Genomic DNA, 15,916 nt, shown 5'->3' with positions numbered 1-15,916 from the left:
AAGAGGGCTCCTTCATTGCGCCCATCGCCGGGAAGGTGATTGTCAAGGTGAAGCAATCTTGACTGAGACGATGATTATTCAGACTAAAAATCGGCATACCGGGTAGATTCTTTCTGCTCCTTAGCAGTTATAGTTATCTTTCCGCGGGCGAGTGATCATCTTCCCTCCCCCCGGGTCTCTTGCCCTGGTACCGTTTCGAGTATGTGGAGGACCGATGCCGACGCGTGGACGGAACACGCGGTGGCGTAAGCTATCCAATCAACCATGTCGGTCGGTGTGGTCATCCAGCAATAATACGCGCCAACTACTTTACTAGTCAGTCAGAGCTTCGTAGGAATGTCAATTGCTGTGATAGGAGGTGCTGAATGTTTCCCACTTGGAATTGACTCTTCCGCCCACGCTTCTTACTATTCATTCGGGATCTTTTGGCCGGAGGATTTTAGACTTTACGATGACTATACAGACCTCATTCTTCTCGTATTTCATAGTTGATCAGCCGTCTTCTTCCTCTAAACCAGGGGGCAATCTTCTCATTGTAGTAGAACGCCATTATATTTCTGGGATATGTAAATAATTTCCGACTACTAGGTGACGAAGGATGAAAGATTCGAACAAGCCTTGTAGCCAACGATATCTATTGAGTAAAAAAGAATCCCAGGGCATTGATATCTCTAGGGAGGGAATACCTTATGCACCCTCGCAGAGTAGTATAATCTAGCACGACCGATTATTGATTTCTGCAATCTCCCTCTACGGCACCGACATCTCCCGAGGATGTCCGTAGCGCGCAGATAGCCAAATTCATTCATACAAAGTACAGAATATAGACGTCAGTATCCTTGTGCTTCGGGTCCACTTGCTTACTACGTGGGCATCAGAATTTCCATTGCGTTAACCAGCTTTTGTCGCATTCTATTTGATCGTAATACTATAAGCGTAGGTCGTAGTCCTCTCTCTCCAGATGCTAGGATTACAAGGGCTTGGGAGAAACAAATAAATAACACGAATTGCAGGAGGGCTTGGTAATTTCAGGGCACCCTCTTTATATCATTTTTTTCCGGGACTAGAATCATTGTGGGAATATGGAGCTGGCTTGTAATTTAATTTCCTGTTTTGATTGAACTCGTAGTGCGGCGGTAGTAGATCACCACCAAGTGCTTCTAACAACAATTTTCCTTACTACCTACTATGAAGTATGATTATGGACTAAATCCTCAGTGGAGCTGACTACAGTATTTAGCTTGGGGGTATGTATCAGTTCACCGGACTTGGCAATTTAACCCTCGGACTACACTAATGCCCTTCGAAACAGCTATAAGGCACGGAGACTTTAGCATATACCAGTGTATTCCTGTTGGTGTTCGTGGTGTTTATCTGCCGAAGAGTGAAATTGTTCATCTCAGGCATGAACAGTAGGTGACTGCGCGTCTCTTTCTCGACTACCGGAAAGTATTTCAGTTTTTATTATGAAAGGAATGATGCAAAATGAGATACTTGAAACAGCCAAGGGTGAGGTTTCGGAACAACTCTCGGAGTACTCAAGAAGGGAGTCTATCATTCTTTTTGTCTCGTTTGGGGAAAGGACCTCATACAAATTCAAGTGAGTTCTACGTGCCTAGAACATCGATAGGTCTCTGGTTAATATTCCCATGTCTATTCTTGTGACATTAGAAATGATGTTGGAAGACGCTTACAACAGACAGTGAATTGGAGCGATATGATTGGCGTTGATTTTGTCGGAAAGTCCCACAGTGATAGCAAAATCAAGATAGTAGTAGCGGTGGGGATTTATGGAAAATGGCGCAGCAAAATGTTAGTGATATCATTTATCTCCGTACGACGTTGGTCAAAAGTAGGAGGTGTGCGAGATTGTTGTGAAACTAGCAATTCCGCTAAAGACTGGACCCAGTTCGCCGCTGCAAAAATTCTAGTAGCGATATATCTGAATGCGTTAGAGAACAGATTAATTGTTGAGGCAGTCCAACCAGAGGATAGTTATAAATATCGCACTGAGAATAGCCCACTGGCGCAGTCTAGCTTGGGTTCCCTGGCAAAGCCGTTTAGCGTGAATGGCCATTTCGCCAGTCATTGCCTTGATTAATCAACTTTGCCAATCAAGATCTGGAATAAAATCAATCACTAAGTTAGCTCCACGGGTTCGGACCGACCTAGGAATTCTTGTCGTACCTACCGAGTATCCGGCTTCGGTTGGCAAGAGTCTGCAGTGCCGAAATTATTGAGTAAATCGGCCCATGATTGGCTAGTGGCTGATGATCCCCCTTCGTAAACGGTGCTCAATGATTGCCCGAAGTTGCCCCGGCGGAAACACCGTTTGAGCATCCACTCCGCGCCGGGTCCATACCTAAAACGGCACTCTGCCCCTAGCTATCATGGCAAGCGCTGTCTATTTGGTGAAAGGCATTTGTCGATGGCTACCGAAAGATATAGAATCCCCACTTTAAAACCCTTGGTGTCTTTCTTCGAAACAGCCACCCAGTATAACAGCCGTAGAACGGACGTTTCACGGTTGTCCATGGATGTTGGTACAGTAGTTCGTGAGGTTGCAGAAATAAAGGTGCAGTCTTGGTAGCAAACCACTTTATCGGAATTTCCACCAATCAGCACATCCCTTCCCGGTTAAGTTTAATTTATACATATTACCGCGGGCATCCCCTGCAGGGCTTCTGCCCAGGCTACAGGTGAAACAGGGTCTTCCCCTCGGGGCTAAGGAACCAAGCAATATATTGCATGAAGTGATGGTTGCCTATTTTGTATATCCACAACCCAACTCAGGCAATTTCCCTGTAGATTAAGTGGTCCCTGGTCTAATCCTAATCTAGACCGTCTTGTAGGGGCAACACGAGTATAAAACAATACGTCGATCTCGTGTTTGCCTGAGAATCCATCAACCTCATCACGCTCTTGATTGCGAATCAATTTTTCCAACATGGTCCCTACCCTCAAACTTGCCCTCGTCGGCTTGCTCGGCGCTGCCGCCGTCCAGGCAATTCCCGACAGTGTCCCAGAACTCGATGTCATTGCCACATCAACTCTTGAGGAGCGTGCTTCAACTTGCACCTTCTCCGGCTCCAAGGGTGCAGCTTCTGCGATCAAGTCCAAGACCTCCTGCTCGACCATTGTCTTGTCTTCCGTGGCTGTCCCCGCTGGCACCACTCTTGATCTGACTGGATTGAAGAAGGGAACCACCGTGAGAGACCCAATCTTCCTGACTTGAATGCCTTCCACTGACCAATTCTCAAGGTCATCTTCGAGGGAGAGACTACCTTCGGCTACAAGGAATGGTCCGGCCCTCTAGTCTCTGTCTCCGGAACTGACATTACTGTCAAGGGAGCCTCTGGCTCTGTCCTCAACGGAGATGGTGCCCGTTGGTGGGATGGAAAGGGAACCAACGGCGGCAAGACTAAGCCCAAGTTCTTCTATGCTCACAAGATGATCAACTCCAAGATCGAGAACATCTCCATCAAGAATTCCCCCGTCCAGGTCTTCAGCATCAATGGGGCCAATGCCCTTACCTTAGATGGAATTACTGTGAACAATGCCGACGGTGACAGCAAGGGCGGTCACAACACTGACGCCTTCGATATTGGGTCCAGTACTGGTGTCTACATCACCAACCCAATTGTCCACAACCAGGATGACTGCTTGGCAGTTAACTCTGGCACGGTACGCAAGGCATAATGTGAGGCCCTTCTGAAATATGTGCTGATGTTGTCTAGGATATCTCCTTCACAGGAGCTCAGTGCACTGGAGGCCACGGCATCTCGATCGGCTCCGTGGGTGGACGTTCGGATAACGCTGTGAATAAGGTGACCATTGAGAACTGCACTATCAAAAACTCCCAGAATGGTACGTACAATATGTATCAAAGGCATATTGATTATGTAGCTAATTTATAATCGTTGAAGGTGTCCGTGTCAAGACTGTCTACGGCGCGACTGGCTCAGTCAAGGGCGTTACGTACAAGGATATCACCCTGTCCGGAATCTCCAAGTATGGTGTTGTCATCGAGCAGGACTACAAGAATGGCAGCCCCACTGGCAACCCCACCAACGGTGTTCCCATCACTGGTCTGACGCTGAGCAACGTAAAGGGTACTGTTGACAGCAGCGCTACTAACGTGTACATCCTGTGTGCCTCTGGGGCTTGCTCTGGCTGGACGTGGAACGGCGTCAGTGTCAAGGGTGGAAAGACCAGCTCGAAGTGCAAGAACGTGCCTGGCAATGCCAAGTGCTAAACAGCATATTGAGGTTATTGGTGAGCAATCTTGAAGCAGGCAGCGGGTGGCACCTAATCGCATGAAGTGGAATTCCTATAGGGGTTTGTAATATATATCAGGATCACCTTCATTGAATAGCCTGGAGCGGGGTAGCTCTTCGGTAGTATTTTAAATAGAAGCAAAATAATCTAAGCAAGGAAATATCACAGGTAACTGAGGGTTATCACCAGGTTTTAGCTCAACATCGGTAACTTCCGCGCTCATAACCATTCCTTGAATCAAACTTTTTCGATTTTCAGCAAGATTTACTCTCAGTACGCTTATTAGTGCCAATAATGATTTACTAGGTTGGGGCTTAGTAAAAGAACGTTATATAACTAACTAACTAAATATATCTACGAGGGCGCGTAAAAGGTTCTTCTTGGAGTCGCACTTTCTTGGTGTTTCCATGAAAAAATGGAGATTAAATGGCAAAACTGAATACTCGCACTAGGTATGTATTTGAGAAATCCAAGCCACCACAGTAATCTGGCGTGAAGTTGGAGTACTTGCAACGGGCGTCTCACCATCTTACCCTAACCTCAACCAAGAGAATAGATAGAAAATATTACTAGCTACCATCGTGGAGGTGAGTATACCGACCAAATGAATAGACTAACCGGGGCAAAGGGCCGGAAGACTAACTGACATTATGCGAATTTCTCAACGCCTATGGAGGTACTTGAAACAAATACCCTTTTCCATTACTGAACAAAAACTAGTGGTAGATCTTTTATTTCCAAAATCCTAAAAGAGCTATAATTATTGCTTAGCTGAAGATTGATGACTCCGTCACAGAGAAGCTGAAATCCCAGCACCTTACAGCTGAGTATTTTTGATCATGGATTAAGCCTTGGTTACCGAATTTGGCAGGAGAAGGAGAAGTAGGAATGTGTTACAGTACTCCCTCCCCTTCTCAGTTGACTAGGAATCCTTTGTTTTTGAGATAACCGGGCCATCAGCTATGGGTCTATGGGAGGACCAGGGCCAAAAATTCCCAATATCCCTGTTTACATGAACGTGCACCTGTTCCTCATTTGACTTGCATATGCGCCATTTTCGCAACCTGGTCGTGGATAAACTCCAGTTCAGAAGGAGCAGGATTATGAGCCATCTATACGTTGAGAATGATTGATGCAGTGAGTGAAACCATTTGTCTATCGCGTACGCAATGACCAACAGTTCTCTGTCGTGTCATAATCTTTCTCCATAAGCAAATGGCAGTACATTTCCCGTTTTGGGAGAGCCAAGGCGTAGCGGATCTGTCAGCACAGCCTGACTTTTGCTGGCAAATGGGAAAAAGAACCAAAATGAATGAATGTCCGCTACTTCACTCACAAAACAAATAATTCATCCTGACTGGTGTATGCATAACCGAGCATCGACCGTCTACGCGGGGCATAAATACCCCTCGAGCCCCTCCCTTGTGGTCTGGCTTTCCAGGACCACGCAACTGGGAACATGTCGAGAAACGTAGTTGTGATTATCGGGACTGGGGGTATGGGCCTCGCGATTGCCCGTCGACTCGGAAGTGGTTCACATCTCGTCCTTGCCGACTTTTCGCAGGGCCAGCTTGACAGTGCGACCGAGACTCTGCGTAGAGAGGGCCATAGCGTCCACGCAATCCAAACCGACGTCGGCAGGTTTGACTCGGTGCAAAACCTCGCACAACAAGCCTCACACCTGGGAAATATCCATGCGATCGCACATACAGCGGGGCTGTCGCCCGCCCAGGCTTCTACAGACAGAATCTACCAGGTGGATCTCCTGGGTACCGCACATGTCATCGATGCGTTCCTCTCCGTTGTCTCGGCCGACACAGCCCTTGTCGTGATAGCGAGTCTTGCCGGCCACCAAACGAAAGGCACTCTTTCTGAAGATCTGGAGAAGCACCTAGCTACTGCCCCAGCTGACAAACTCCTCGGACACCCCGAGCTGGCCCCGCCGTCAGATCTCCAGGAGAATGCCCCAGGCCTCCGGGCCTATGGCATCTCGAAGCGCGCCAACATAGTCCGTGTGCAAGCGTCTGCCGCAGCCTGGGGAAAGAAGGGGGCAAGGATTAATTCGGTTAGCCCTGGGCTGATATCGACGGCTATGGGGCACCAGGAGATGCAGGGACCACTGAAGGCGCAATTGAAGGATCTGATCGACAATAGTGCGGTCACAAGAGTAGGAACTCCCGGTGATATCGCGAACGTTGTTGCATTTTTGTGTAGTTCCGAGGCAAGCTTCATTACGGGTGAAGACATTTTGATGGATGGAGGGTGGGCAAGCTCAAAACGATGGGTTAATTAGCTGTTTCATGTTCATAATTAGACGAATGTTACTAGGCAATTGATTGAACTTCTCGAGCCCTGAGCTTATCATTCACTTGTGACGAACATAATTTGCCGAATTTATTTAGATTTGGTCGAGATTGTGCTGCATAGTTGTAACTAAGATGTCGTCAAAGAGGCTAAGACGTGCTAATGGAAGATCACATTTGTGTCTCCATAACGCAAAGTTCCTCGCAAGAGAGTGCACGCTAAATAGTTTATCGTCACTGCTCTATTAGTTGGGCATAAATGTGCCTGATCTCTGCCAAGCCGGTCACGCTTAACAATTACGATTTTAAACTCGCTCCCTTTCTTATAAACACAGAAATCCTTTCCCTCTTCTTTTCTACTCTGCCTCTCCTATTGTGACTGCAATAATGCTGGTGAATAGATCAAAGTGTTTGGCTTCTCCAGGTCAGACAAATAACATGAAAGGGTGACACGGTTTTGAGTGATATCTCGGGCTAAAGCTGGATTTGGTAGCCTTTAATCATGACTTTGTGACGTTTAGGTTTCTAAGACTGTATCCTAAAGTCAATAAAATGTTCTTTTAAAGTGCAGATCATTTCGCTATATATAAGTAATAGATGGCTTGGATAGCGAGCGACACGATAGGAGATAGTTTACAAAGGTGGAAGCTCCATAGCTCCAATGCTGACAGTGATATGTGATACATCTCCCAAAGCCTTCAGTAACTCAAGAGAATCTTCCAGGGCCCCTCCTCCTGTAGCATAAGTAGAACCCTAGAAGAGATTAATAAATTGCGTAAACTTATGACTTGACATCCTGCCTTACCTCCGGTCTCGACCATCCAATGATGCCTGCAACGATTACTTCCTCAAGATTCTGGCTTTTGCCGTAAGTGATAGCAACTTCACCTCCATATTTATCTTTAGCTTTCTGAGATATTTCCTCCCACATTTTCAGAGCCGCGTCCACTTTCATAGCACTTGGAACGGCCACTCGGAGGATCTCAACATTAGACGCAGATGCCGCATCCTTTGGGCTAAGGTTGACTTCACAAAGCTGTAATATGGACGGACCAGTTGCCAGATGCTCGATGGCTGCAACGAAACCCGCAAATTGATTTGAGGCTAAGAAGGCGTGGAAAGATTCCACTTTATTCCATTCTATATATTATAACATCGTTACATTAGTATCATAGTTAAGTAGGGAAGAGGACTATTAAGTATATGGACTTACCAAAAAGCAGAAATGCCCTATTCTCCTCTCTCACATTATGCCCATTCTCGGTGAGAATCCATCCGCGAAAAGCACGCACGATTCCCGGATTTGGGTTAGTCAATTTTGGGCTTATAATAGGCCAGTTGAGTTCGAGCTCGTCGATTGAAGTCTGATCTGGCTTGAACTTGGGGAATATCAGTTCAATAACAGCCATTATGTTGTCTCAATGTAGTGTTAATAAAAGAGATGAGGGGTGACAAAGTTATTCGCAAGACGTGGAGTATTTATGTATTATCCGTACGATGAGATTGACAAAATCAAGCTTATGAAGACAGTTCCATAGCTTTCAATTGCGGACTTTTACCATATAATTCAAGGCAGTATATTAATAATTTCAAAGCAGCCACCTCCGTTTTCGTGTATTTTGGGACTAAGGTCTCGACATCATTGGATGCCTTACGTCTCTCTCACTGGGACCTGCGGAGTTGCGGGGTTTACGGAGCTTGCGGAGTTTCAGAGACCTTGGTGGGAGGAGCTTTGACCTCCATTCCCCTCTTGTCCTCCTACATATCACGAAGAGCCTGCAAAATGCCTCTGAAATCCTGCTTCATTCTCGACAAATTTCATACGTCGCATCCGAAGGGAAGTGGCGTGATGATCGTTAAACTCCGCAGTCCGTCGTTGTTCCCGCTATCTTTTTCCCGACACGCCCTGTCTAGATAAATGGTCAACAAAGTAGTATCTGTAAAGCCCCTGATCTTTTTCACAGATATTTTCACGGTCGAGTGATCGATCTATTTCCGGTGGGGATGGTAGGACGCTACTTTTACATCTGTAGCGCTTTAGGCATTTAACAGTTGCCGGGTCTTATTGTGCTCCGGACAAGGTCATTCTCGTAGTCTACTAGTGCTCACCGGTATATGTCCTCTGCATCATTTAGCTTGCCCTGATCTTCGTAGACATTCCCAAGGTCGGTAACTATTCTAAGTCTAGTCGTATGATCTGGACCCATGGCCTGTTCTTTGCCTGCCATTGCTCGTTGATGCATCTCCTGTTAAACCAAGAATCTGGAAACCACATTAGAGCAAGAACCCCATGCGCAGAAGAACTTAGGATTTTGATGTGTTGGATAGCCATAATTAGAATATGATTAAATGCCTTCGGCATCTCTCCAGCACCAATGTTGATGACGGTCTGCGGAGTTACAGTCCGTTTCTGATTTGTAAGTGTATTGGCCCCATTGGCAATTATCACGAGGACCACCGATTCTAACTACCAGGCAAAACATGACTGGTGGGAAAGTTCGGATCAGATAGCACAATTTGGGGCGGAATTTATACCATGAATACCGTACGGAAGGCCCGTAGTAACCATACCAAATGTTTCCATCCGGGTGAAAATAGTGGTTGGAATGCAATCATTGCCATATTTTTTGAGGTCACGATGAGAAATGAACAAGGATGTATACTAAGGTGAAATAATAAATCTATTATATATATGAAAAAGAGGGAAATCAGTTAACGCCATTACCGACTCCACCCTTCCTTCCTCATCACCCCCCTAGTCCACTCCTCTAACCTTACTACAAGCTTCCCATCCTTCGCCATACTGCTCTGCCACCTCGGCTCCCCAAAGCGCCGGAAAAGTTCGAAATATGTACCGCTTTGCTCCGCCTTCATATCCCGACTTGCCGCACAGAACAAAGTCGTCCATGAGCCCTTATCGGCAGGCCACATCAATCCCAGCATGCGTAAAACCAAGAAAACACTCACTATGCCCGACCCAGAGCTCTCCACCGACGTGGCGAGGTTCGTCTCAACTAGGCCTGGATGCACAGACGAAACCCAAATCTCGCCCTCCCCGCTCCGCGCTCTGGGAGATCCGGGGCCGTAAGTTTTGTGTAGGACCTTCGCGTGCAGGATGTTGGCGAGCTTGCTCTGCCCATATCGCGTCCACGGGCCGCTATCCTTGAGAGATGGGTCCTTGAAATTGATGCCGCCCTTGGGTGCACCTAAGTGGCCCGATGAAGTGAGATTGACGATGCGCACGCTGCCTGGAGGAAGTGTCTTGGCGGTCTGCAGGATCAGAGGAAGCAAGTGCTCCGTCAAAACCCAGTGTGCGAGGTAGTTGGTTTGCCACTGGGCCTCGTGGCCATCTTTAGTCATTTCGAAGGGCGTCGCCATGATGCCTGCATTGTTGACTAGGCCGTGCAGGGCTGTTTCGAGGGTGAGGAAGTGCTCGGCGGCCGCGACGACGCTGCTGAGGTCCATGAGGTCCATTTGCAGGAGGTCGATGTGAGCTGAAGGCTGAATTTTCTTGATGTTGGTGATGGCTGATGCGCCCTTATCTAGGGATCGGGTGCACATATAAACGTGGGCGCCATGTTCTGCTAGGTGGGCTACGGTGTAGTAGCCTCTGTGTTTTGGTGAGATCAACGATTCAGGCTTCGTGGTGAGAGGGGAGAGGTGAGACTTACAAGCCGGAATTCCCGCCTGTGACTATGAATACTTTGCCATGGAGATCGGGAAGAGTGCCGGGGTGGAAAGTCATGTTCAAAACGTGTACTTGAGTCAATGAGGGTGTAATACTAGAAAACAGATGACTTAATGTCTTGGACTGAGTTCTATGTTTTTAATGATACGAAAGATGCGTCGAAAGTAAGGCGCTGCTACGATCTTTATTGCTCTTATTCAACAATATCCGAGATACTTGCATCTTGGATGTTGATTTCGAGCATCAGATGTCGTGAGCAAGCTGCATTGCGCTTGGACCAATCACGTCGTATTAAACTTGGCATTTTGAAGATACGGGCCAATATGAGAATTACGAGTGAGCGAGTGAGCCAGCAGCATGAAGCGTGGTGCTTGCTGCCATGTAGCTAATTTCTGAGTTAGCCGCCCGCCGACAAATCATGAGGTTGCGTTTGTTAATCAAGTGGACGGACCATGTGTGATGCTAGAGCTCTTGATCCCGATCCATCATGTGAGCAGGTTGCATAGCGCTAGACCTCCTTAAGTTAGGTACTGTGATATTGGCCAATGATGTCGTAAAATTTTCCTAAACCATGTCTCCGTTGCGGAATAGCGGGCATATCAACGCCACCACAGCGGGGTGTCAGATTCGTCGATGTGAGCAGGCTACATAAACCGACTTAGCTGACCAGAAGAAGCTTGCATCATTCATCACCAATTGTATCATCACCGCAATTCCAATGTCTGCTAGTATCATGATTAGTACGTATACGCCTACAAATTCAACAGCACCACGCATCAAGCTCGCGTCGATGGCACAGTTGGCCGAGGTACGTACCAGGCCGCCTTGAGTCACTAAGACGACATGAATTGCTCACCAGGTACAGGCGATAAGCACGGAAGACGACTGGACTGGGACCAAGGATGCCGCAGCACGCAGACGGGCACAGACTAGACTGAACACAAGAGCATACCGTAAGTGCGGCCTCGTTTTCTCTTTTGTCCAAATCAGGAGCCATGACCAGTCCAATCAAGGGGTACCCAATTATTGAAACTGATAGTCCAGTAGGAAAACGCAAAGCCCTAGCAAATAAAGCCGAAGCATCTGGTGCTGCAACCGGGACACAGGCCAATTCAGAAGCGTTGGTGGAATGCTGGGCCGTTGAGCAGCAATCTATATCTCTCGTCCCAGCATCCCGCATCAAGAAACTATACAATGCAAGAAATCCCCTATTGCCAGGTAAATCTAGAAAAGGGCAGTTCAATATTATCTTCCCCCTCTGTCCAGATCACCTCATCACACTCCTCCAATTCAATGCCCTCCGCGCCCTGGCCGTCAACCGCGATCTAATCTCGGGCATCCTTGTCACGCCGCTCGGATGTGATGAGGAACTTATCCATATCATCCCCTACCCTACCAAGCCTGAAATACTCCCTTCAACACTCCTGCCCACCACACTTCAACAAACGGTGCCGCATGGCGACTGGGTCGACCTTTTCCCATGTCCCGAGGGACGAGACCGCCTGATCCGGGCCGCTGGCACCTTCGACGAGGATGAGCTCTGGTCCGACTGCATCGGCGGGCTATACCAGGGCTTTCCCGATGACGAGATCGAGCGACGCGGCATCATTGCGTGGTCGCCGCCCTGGGACATCATGGGGTGGGAGATGTCGGAAGGGTTTCTGAGGAAATGGGGTTGGTTATTTAAAGGGTTACCGGGGGCGTTAGAGGCAACGAACCGGTGGCGGATGGAGAGAGGCGAGGAGCCATTTGTTGATGATGACTGCACGTTATATGCAACCGTTTGACCTTTGTGCTGTCCGGGTATTTTATCTCCTGCCAACATGGATGGACATATAATCTTCAAGAAAAAACATTGTTAACTATCCATGGAACCAAAACATCCTCTTATATGGTGTCCCGAGCCCGCAATTCCCTTGTTAGTTAGTTAAAATGAGAAAACTTACATAAGCTCTAAGCGACGCAGCCCAAACCCGTTCGCCCCTTGAGCTCTGGTTTCCCCATCCACTTCGGATTTCTGGGCATAGAATCCGCCTTTTTTCAGCCTTACCGTACCTCTCTCTACAACTGTTGACCTGGTTCCCTTTCCTTTGTTTGAATACCGAGGACGAAAAGTGCGAATTTATCTGGCGCCTCACTCTGCCTTAAACGAGAGTCTGTGTGGTCTATGAATATGTCTAAACCTGATCCGACGAGGAATGTTCCCGAGCATGATATTGACTATCTACTTTTCAAGCGGCGTCGATACCGTCTTGCGAAATCATGCTATCCTTGCAAGCGCCCAAAGGTCAAATGCAATCACAGCCAGCCATGTGGCAGTTGCGAAGCCCGCGGCCATCCCGATCTTTGTGACTATGGCTTGCAGGGTCCAAGTGCATCCAAACAGGCTAGATTGGATGAGAATACCCCTAGTCGAGTAGAGTCGCTGCCGTTATCCAGACAAGCCCTTCAAAGGGCCGATTTGACCCAAGGTGTGTATGTAGATCCAGTTTTCCCCTATCGCTCTAAAGTACATCTTGGATCGGAATCTCTCCCGAATCTTTTGTCTATCTACCAAAAGCTGAACCCCTGCCAAATCACAACCGAATCGCAGCATCAGTCTCTTAATTCTTCCTCGAGCCCACAGGCTACCTTCGAGCTTCTACGTCTTCAAGCCTCGAGCACAAGTTTTCCGCTTGTTAACCTTTGGAGCCCTGAAGACGGCTCAGAAAAAGTTTATAGCGCTCTACCCGAGGACGATACTTTGTAATTGTAGGTTATGATCGTACGTGACGCCCCACTTTCGAATGCTGATAAATGAAAGCCACTTCCGCTTTTTCCAGGCGTCCATCTATCGGATTATGCCTTGGACTATAGATTTGCCGCAATTTGAAACTACGCTATCTCACTTCCTCATTGTGAGGGTAAAAGCGGGAATGAGCGCATTGCTACAGCCTCCACCAGAATGTACTCCGGCTTGGTTCGCGCTTCTTTCCGTAATTTTAGCTTGCAGTGTGCAAATTGCGTCGTCGGAATTGGTGTCCGAAATTCCCAAAGCTCGTGTGTTTGGTAAGTCTTCATTATCATTATCAAAGAAAATTCCGGAAAAGACCACTATGTACGGATTTAACCAACTCACCTAGCATCCTGCTCGTTTCAATGTTTGAAATTGAGCAATTTCATTTCATATCCCAACATTGAGGTTGTCTAAACTCTTTTGCTGCTTGTCAACTTTTTAAGGAACCAAGCTGATGCTGGAGCGTCATGGTCTATGCTCGGTAAGTCTGCCCACACCATAAGAGCCGAAATCTCAGATGGTTCCCTCAGTTCTCTGATAGCCAATGTCCTAGGCTCGAATGTACGTCTTGCTCAAAGCCTTGGAATACACTGCTCCCAAGACCCAAGTACTGTATCTGAGCCGACCAGGAGACATGAGGCTCGAGTGAAATTCTACATTTGGTAAATTATCAGTAAACACGTTCTAACAGACCTTGCACTAACACTGAAAAACTACAAGGCGATCGCTAGATTGGCAGGATACGCTTGTCTCTGTTGTATGACCGTCCATCTTCAATAACTGTTCATGAGGAATTCCCATACAACCCCTTGTCCGCCACACCCGGTACTAGCTTGTTCTCTTTTCCCGACAGCTGTCATCATCTATTTATCGTTGCAAATAAGATCGGACAAGCTTTAACCAACGCCAAATTCTCTGCGGAGCCACTTTTTCTGCAGAGAATACGAGAATTTAGAGGGCTCATACATCGAGTGGAAGTCCGATCCCTCCCTCACATACAAGATGTCGCGAAGTGTCAGAATAGAAATGACTGTATCGAACACTACACTTTTCGGATGTTCTCGGACTCCGTCATGCTTTGCCTGTCCCGACCAGCTATTCTCTCGAAAGACAACGAATATAACAGGGAGATTGCCGAGCTCTATTTAACCCGTTGTTATTCTACTCTACGGTCATATTTGGAACTGCTGAAGTTGAAATGTTCAATCCGAAGATGGTGGATTTTTCTTCATGTGACTCTCAGCAGTGCTCTGACGTTGGGATTGGCTGCAGAATCATGTCCACTTGCTTTTGACAGAAAGTTTTTAGTGGACTTCGTTGCCGAGCTCTCACAAAGCACCATATGTGCTAGCGTTCCTGCTTATCAACAAGCCTTGAGTCTTCTAGGGGACTTATTGCGCGGATGCCACTCTTTCACTGAGAAGGTTGTGTAGGAGAGAAGTTATAGTCGCCACCGGTGGCCAACCAAGTTTAAATTTTGCTGGTTAGATGGCTCCCTGGATCGAGTAGATGGTGACTTCGAAATGAGTATTTCCTTTAACTTTGCTTGCGACTAGCAGAGGGATAGAATGCGACATGCATAGATCCTGGGGATAGAGAAACTTGCGATCATGTGCGCAATTGCGCACTTTGTAGTTACCAGTTTGAGCTTGAACCTGACGACCATTACCTCACCCTACGCCCTCCTACTTTGGAGAGCCGTGATTAAACGACCGTTAGAGGCCTACAAGAGTCACTGCCAGGACGTGTCGCAAGTGATGTGCGTTCACACGTTATACATAAGTTGGCTATATGGAGTGAGTAACGGACAAGTCTCGTTACATTATTACCGAGAATATTTGTAGCTTAGCAATTAGGAGCATTCCTAACAGTACTGTAACCTTTCCATTAGTAAAGAAAGAATTCTTGATGATCAGGCTCTCCCGGATTCGAGCCACTGGACTCTGGTGGCAGACGTATTTGGACAAGATATCCTATGTGGACCTGATTATAATCTTCAATAACTTTCCAAAATTATAGACATCTTTGCAAGTTTCCATTTGCTTCTTTGTATTGACAAATCGAGGTCCCTAGCTACCGATATTTCCTCATACGGTGGCAAATGTTGGTTAGATGTCTTCCGGGGCAGCCTTCTTTTCCAATCTATGTAATTCGGCTTCCGTTTTCTCTAACTTCGTTTTCTCAATATGCACTTGCCATCGTCTCTTTCATGAAAAGTGCTGATTTTAAGACTGGCGTTTTAGATAGATTCAGCCGCACATATATCTCATATGTTGCCGTTTTAGGTACATGGATAAGGACCTGAGTAATCAGTAGATTCCTTTTTAAAAGCTAGACAAATCCCCAACCTACAAGAATTAGCATTCAAGTATAACGAAGAATATGCCTCGAATGCTTTCGGTTCACCAATGAATCATATACTTCGAAGCCTGTAAGGGAAATTATCGAAAAGATTGTTAAAGATAACATATTACATATGATTTCAAGTTTTGGACGAAAACATTTAACCGCTTTCACCTTACACTAAATTGACTAACCATCACTCGGGAGTAGATATTGCTACTTTCTTAGTAAGTACCGTGTTACCATGGTTCAGACCCTCCGAAGGGAGAAATAATTAGGATAAGATTGAAATAATGAATATGAGAACGAAGAAGGTAAGGTAGGGGGCATGGATTTCATGATTTTCATGTGCTTTCCAGGTTTATTCCAGTAAGCCGCAACAGCTTATCAGAGTATTTCCCGCCACGGAGTCAAGAGTGACACAATTTCTAATCCATATCGCGTAGGATACCATAGATGGTCGGCTTACATGAAGTATATAGCCATTCATGGCGAGAGATTGGAGTGATTAGTTAATTGACATTCTAT

The 15,916-nt window shown here is 46.8% G+C and overlaps 5 protein-coding genes across 5 annotated transcripts; 3 read left to right on the top strand and 2 right to left on the bottom strand.

Moving 5' to 3' along the window:
* Positions 1–2,947: 2,947 nt before the first annotated feature.
* N7496_009134 (glycoside hydrolase family 28 protein) lies at positions 2,948–4,255 on the top strand (the record flags this gene model as incomplete). Its single annotated transcript, XM_056702048.1, has 4 exons — positions 2,948–3,208; positions 3,262–3,684; positions 3,738–3,867; positions 3,927–4,255. The coding sequence occupies 4 exons, from the start codon at positions 2,948–2,950 to the stop codon at positions 4,253–4,255; spliced, it is 1,143 nt and encodes a 380-aa protein (XP_056551048.1).
* Positions 4,256–5,737: 1,482 nt separating this feature from the next.
* N7496_009133 (uncharacterized protein) lies at positions 5,738–6,571 on the top strand (the record flags this gene model as incomplete). The annotated part of the gene is made up of 1 exon (XM_056702047.1): positions 5,738–6,571. The coding sequence occupies one exon, from the start codon at positions 5,738–5,740 to the stop codon at positions 6,569–6,571; it is 834 nt and encodes a 277-aa protein (XP_056551047.1).
* A 643-nt stretch (positions 6,572–7,214) lies between these two features.
* Positions 7,215–7,990, bottom strand: N7496_009132 (uncharacterized protein; the record flags this gene model as incomplete). The annotated part of the gene is made up of 3 exons (XM_056702046.1): positions 7,215–7,334; positions 7,387–7,721; positions 7,795–7,990. 3 exons carry the CDS (start codon positions 7,988–7,990, stop codon positions 7,215–7,217), a joined length of 651 nt encoding a protein of 216 aa, XP_056551046.1.
* A 1,312-nt stretch (positions 7,991–9,302) lies between these two features.
* On the bottom strand, positions 9,303–10,326 carry N7496_009131 (uncharacterized protein; the record flags this gene model as incomplete). Its single annotated transcript, XM_056702045.1, has 2 exons — positions 9,303–10,191; positions 10,253–10,326. 2 exons carry the CDS (start codon positions 10,324–10,326, stop codon positions 9,303–9,305), a joined length of 963 nt encoding a protein of 320 aa, XP_056551045.1.
* A 661-nt stretch (positions 10,327–10,987) lies between these two features.
* N7496_009130 (DUF3425 domain-containing protein) lies at positions 10,988–12,056 on the top strand (the record flags this gene model as incomplete). Its single annotated transcript, XM_056702044.1, has 3 exons — positions 10,988–11,077; positions 11,135–11,222; positions 11,314–12,056. 3 exons carry the CDS (start codon positions 10,988–10,990, stop codon positions 12,054–12,056), a joined length of 921 nt encoding a protein of 306 aa, XP_056551044.1.
* Positions 12,057–15,916: the final 3,860 nt, after the last annotated feature.

This window comes from Penicillium cataractarum, assembly GCF_028827025.1.
Source record: "Penicillium cataractarum strain IBT 29864 chromosome Unknown utg000008l, whole genome shotgun sequence".
In the NCBI taxonomy this organism is placed as follows: Eukaryota; Fungi; Ascomycota; class Eurotiomycetes; order Eurotiales; family Aspergillaceae; genus Penicillium; species Penicillium cataractarum.
Note: the sequence above shows the minus strand (reverse complement) of the source record. Positions and strands in the feature narration are given on the sequence as shown.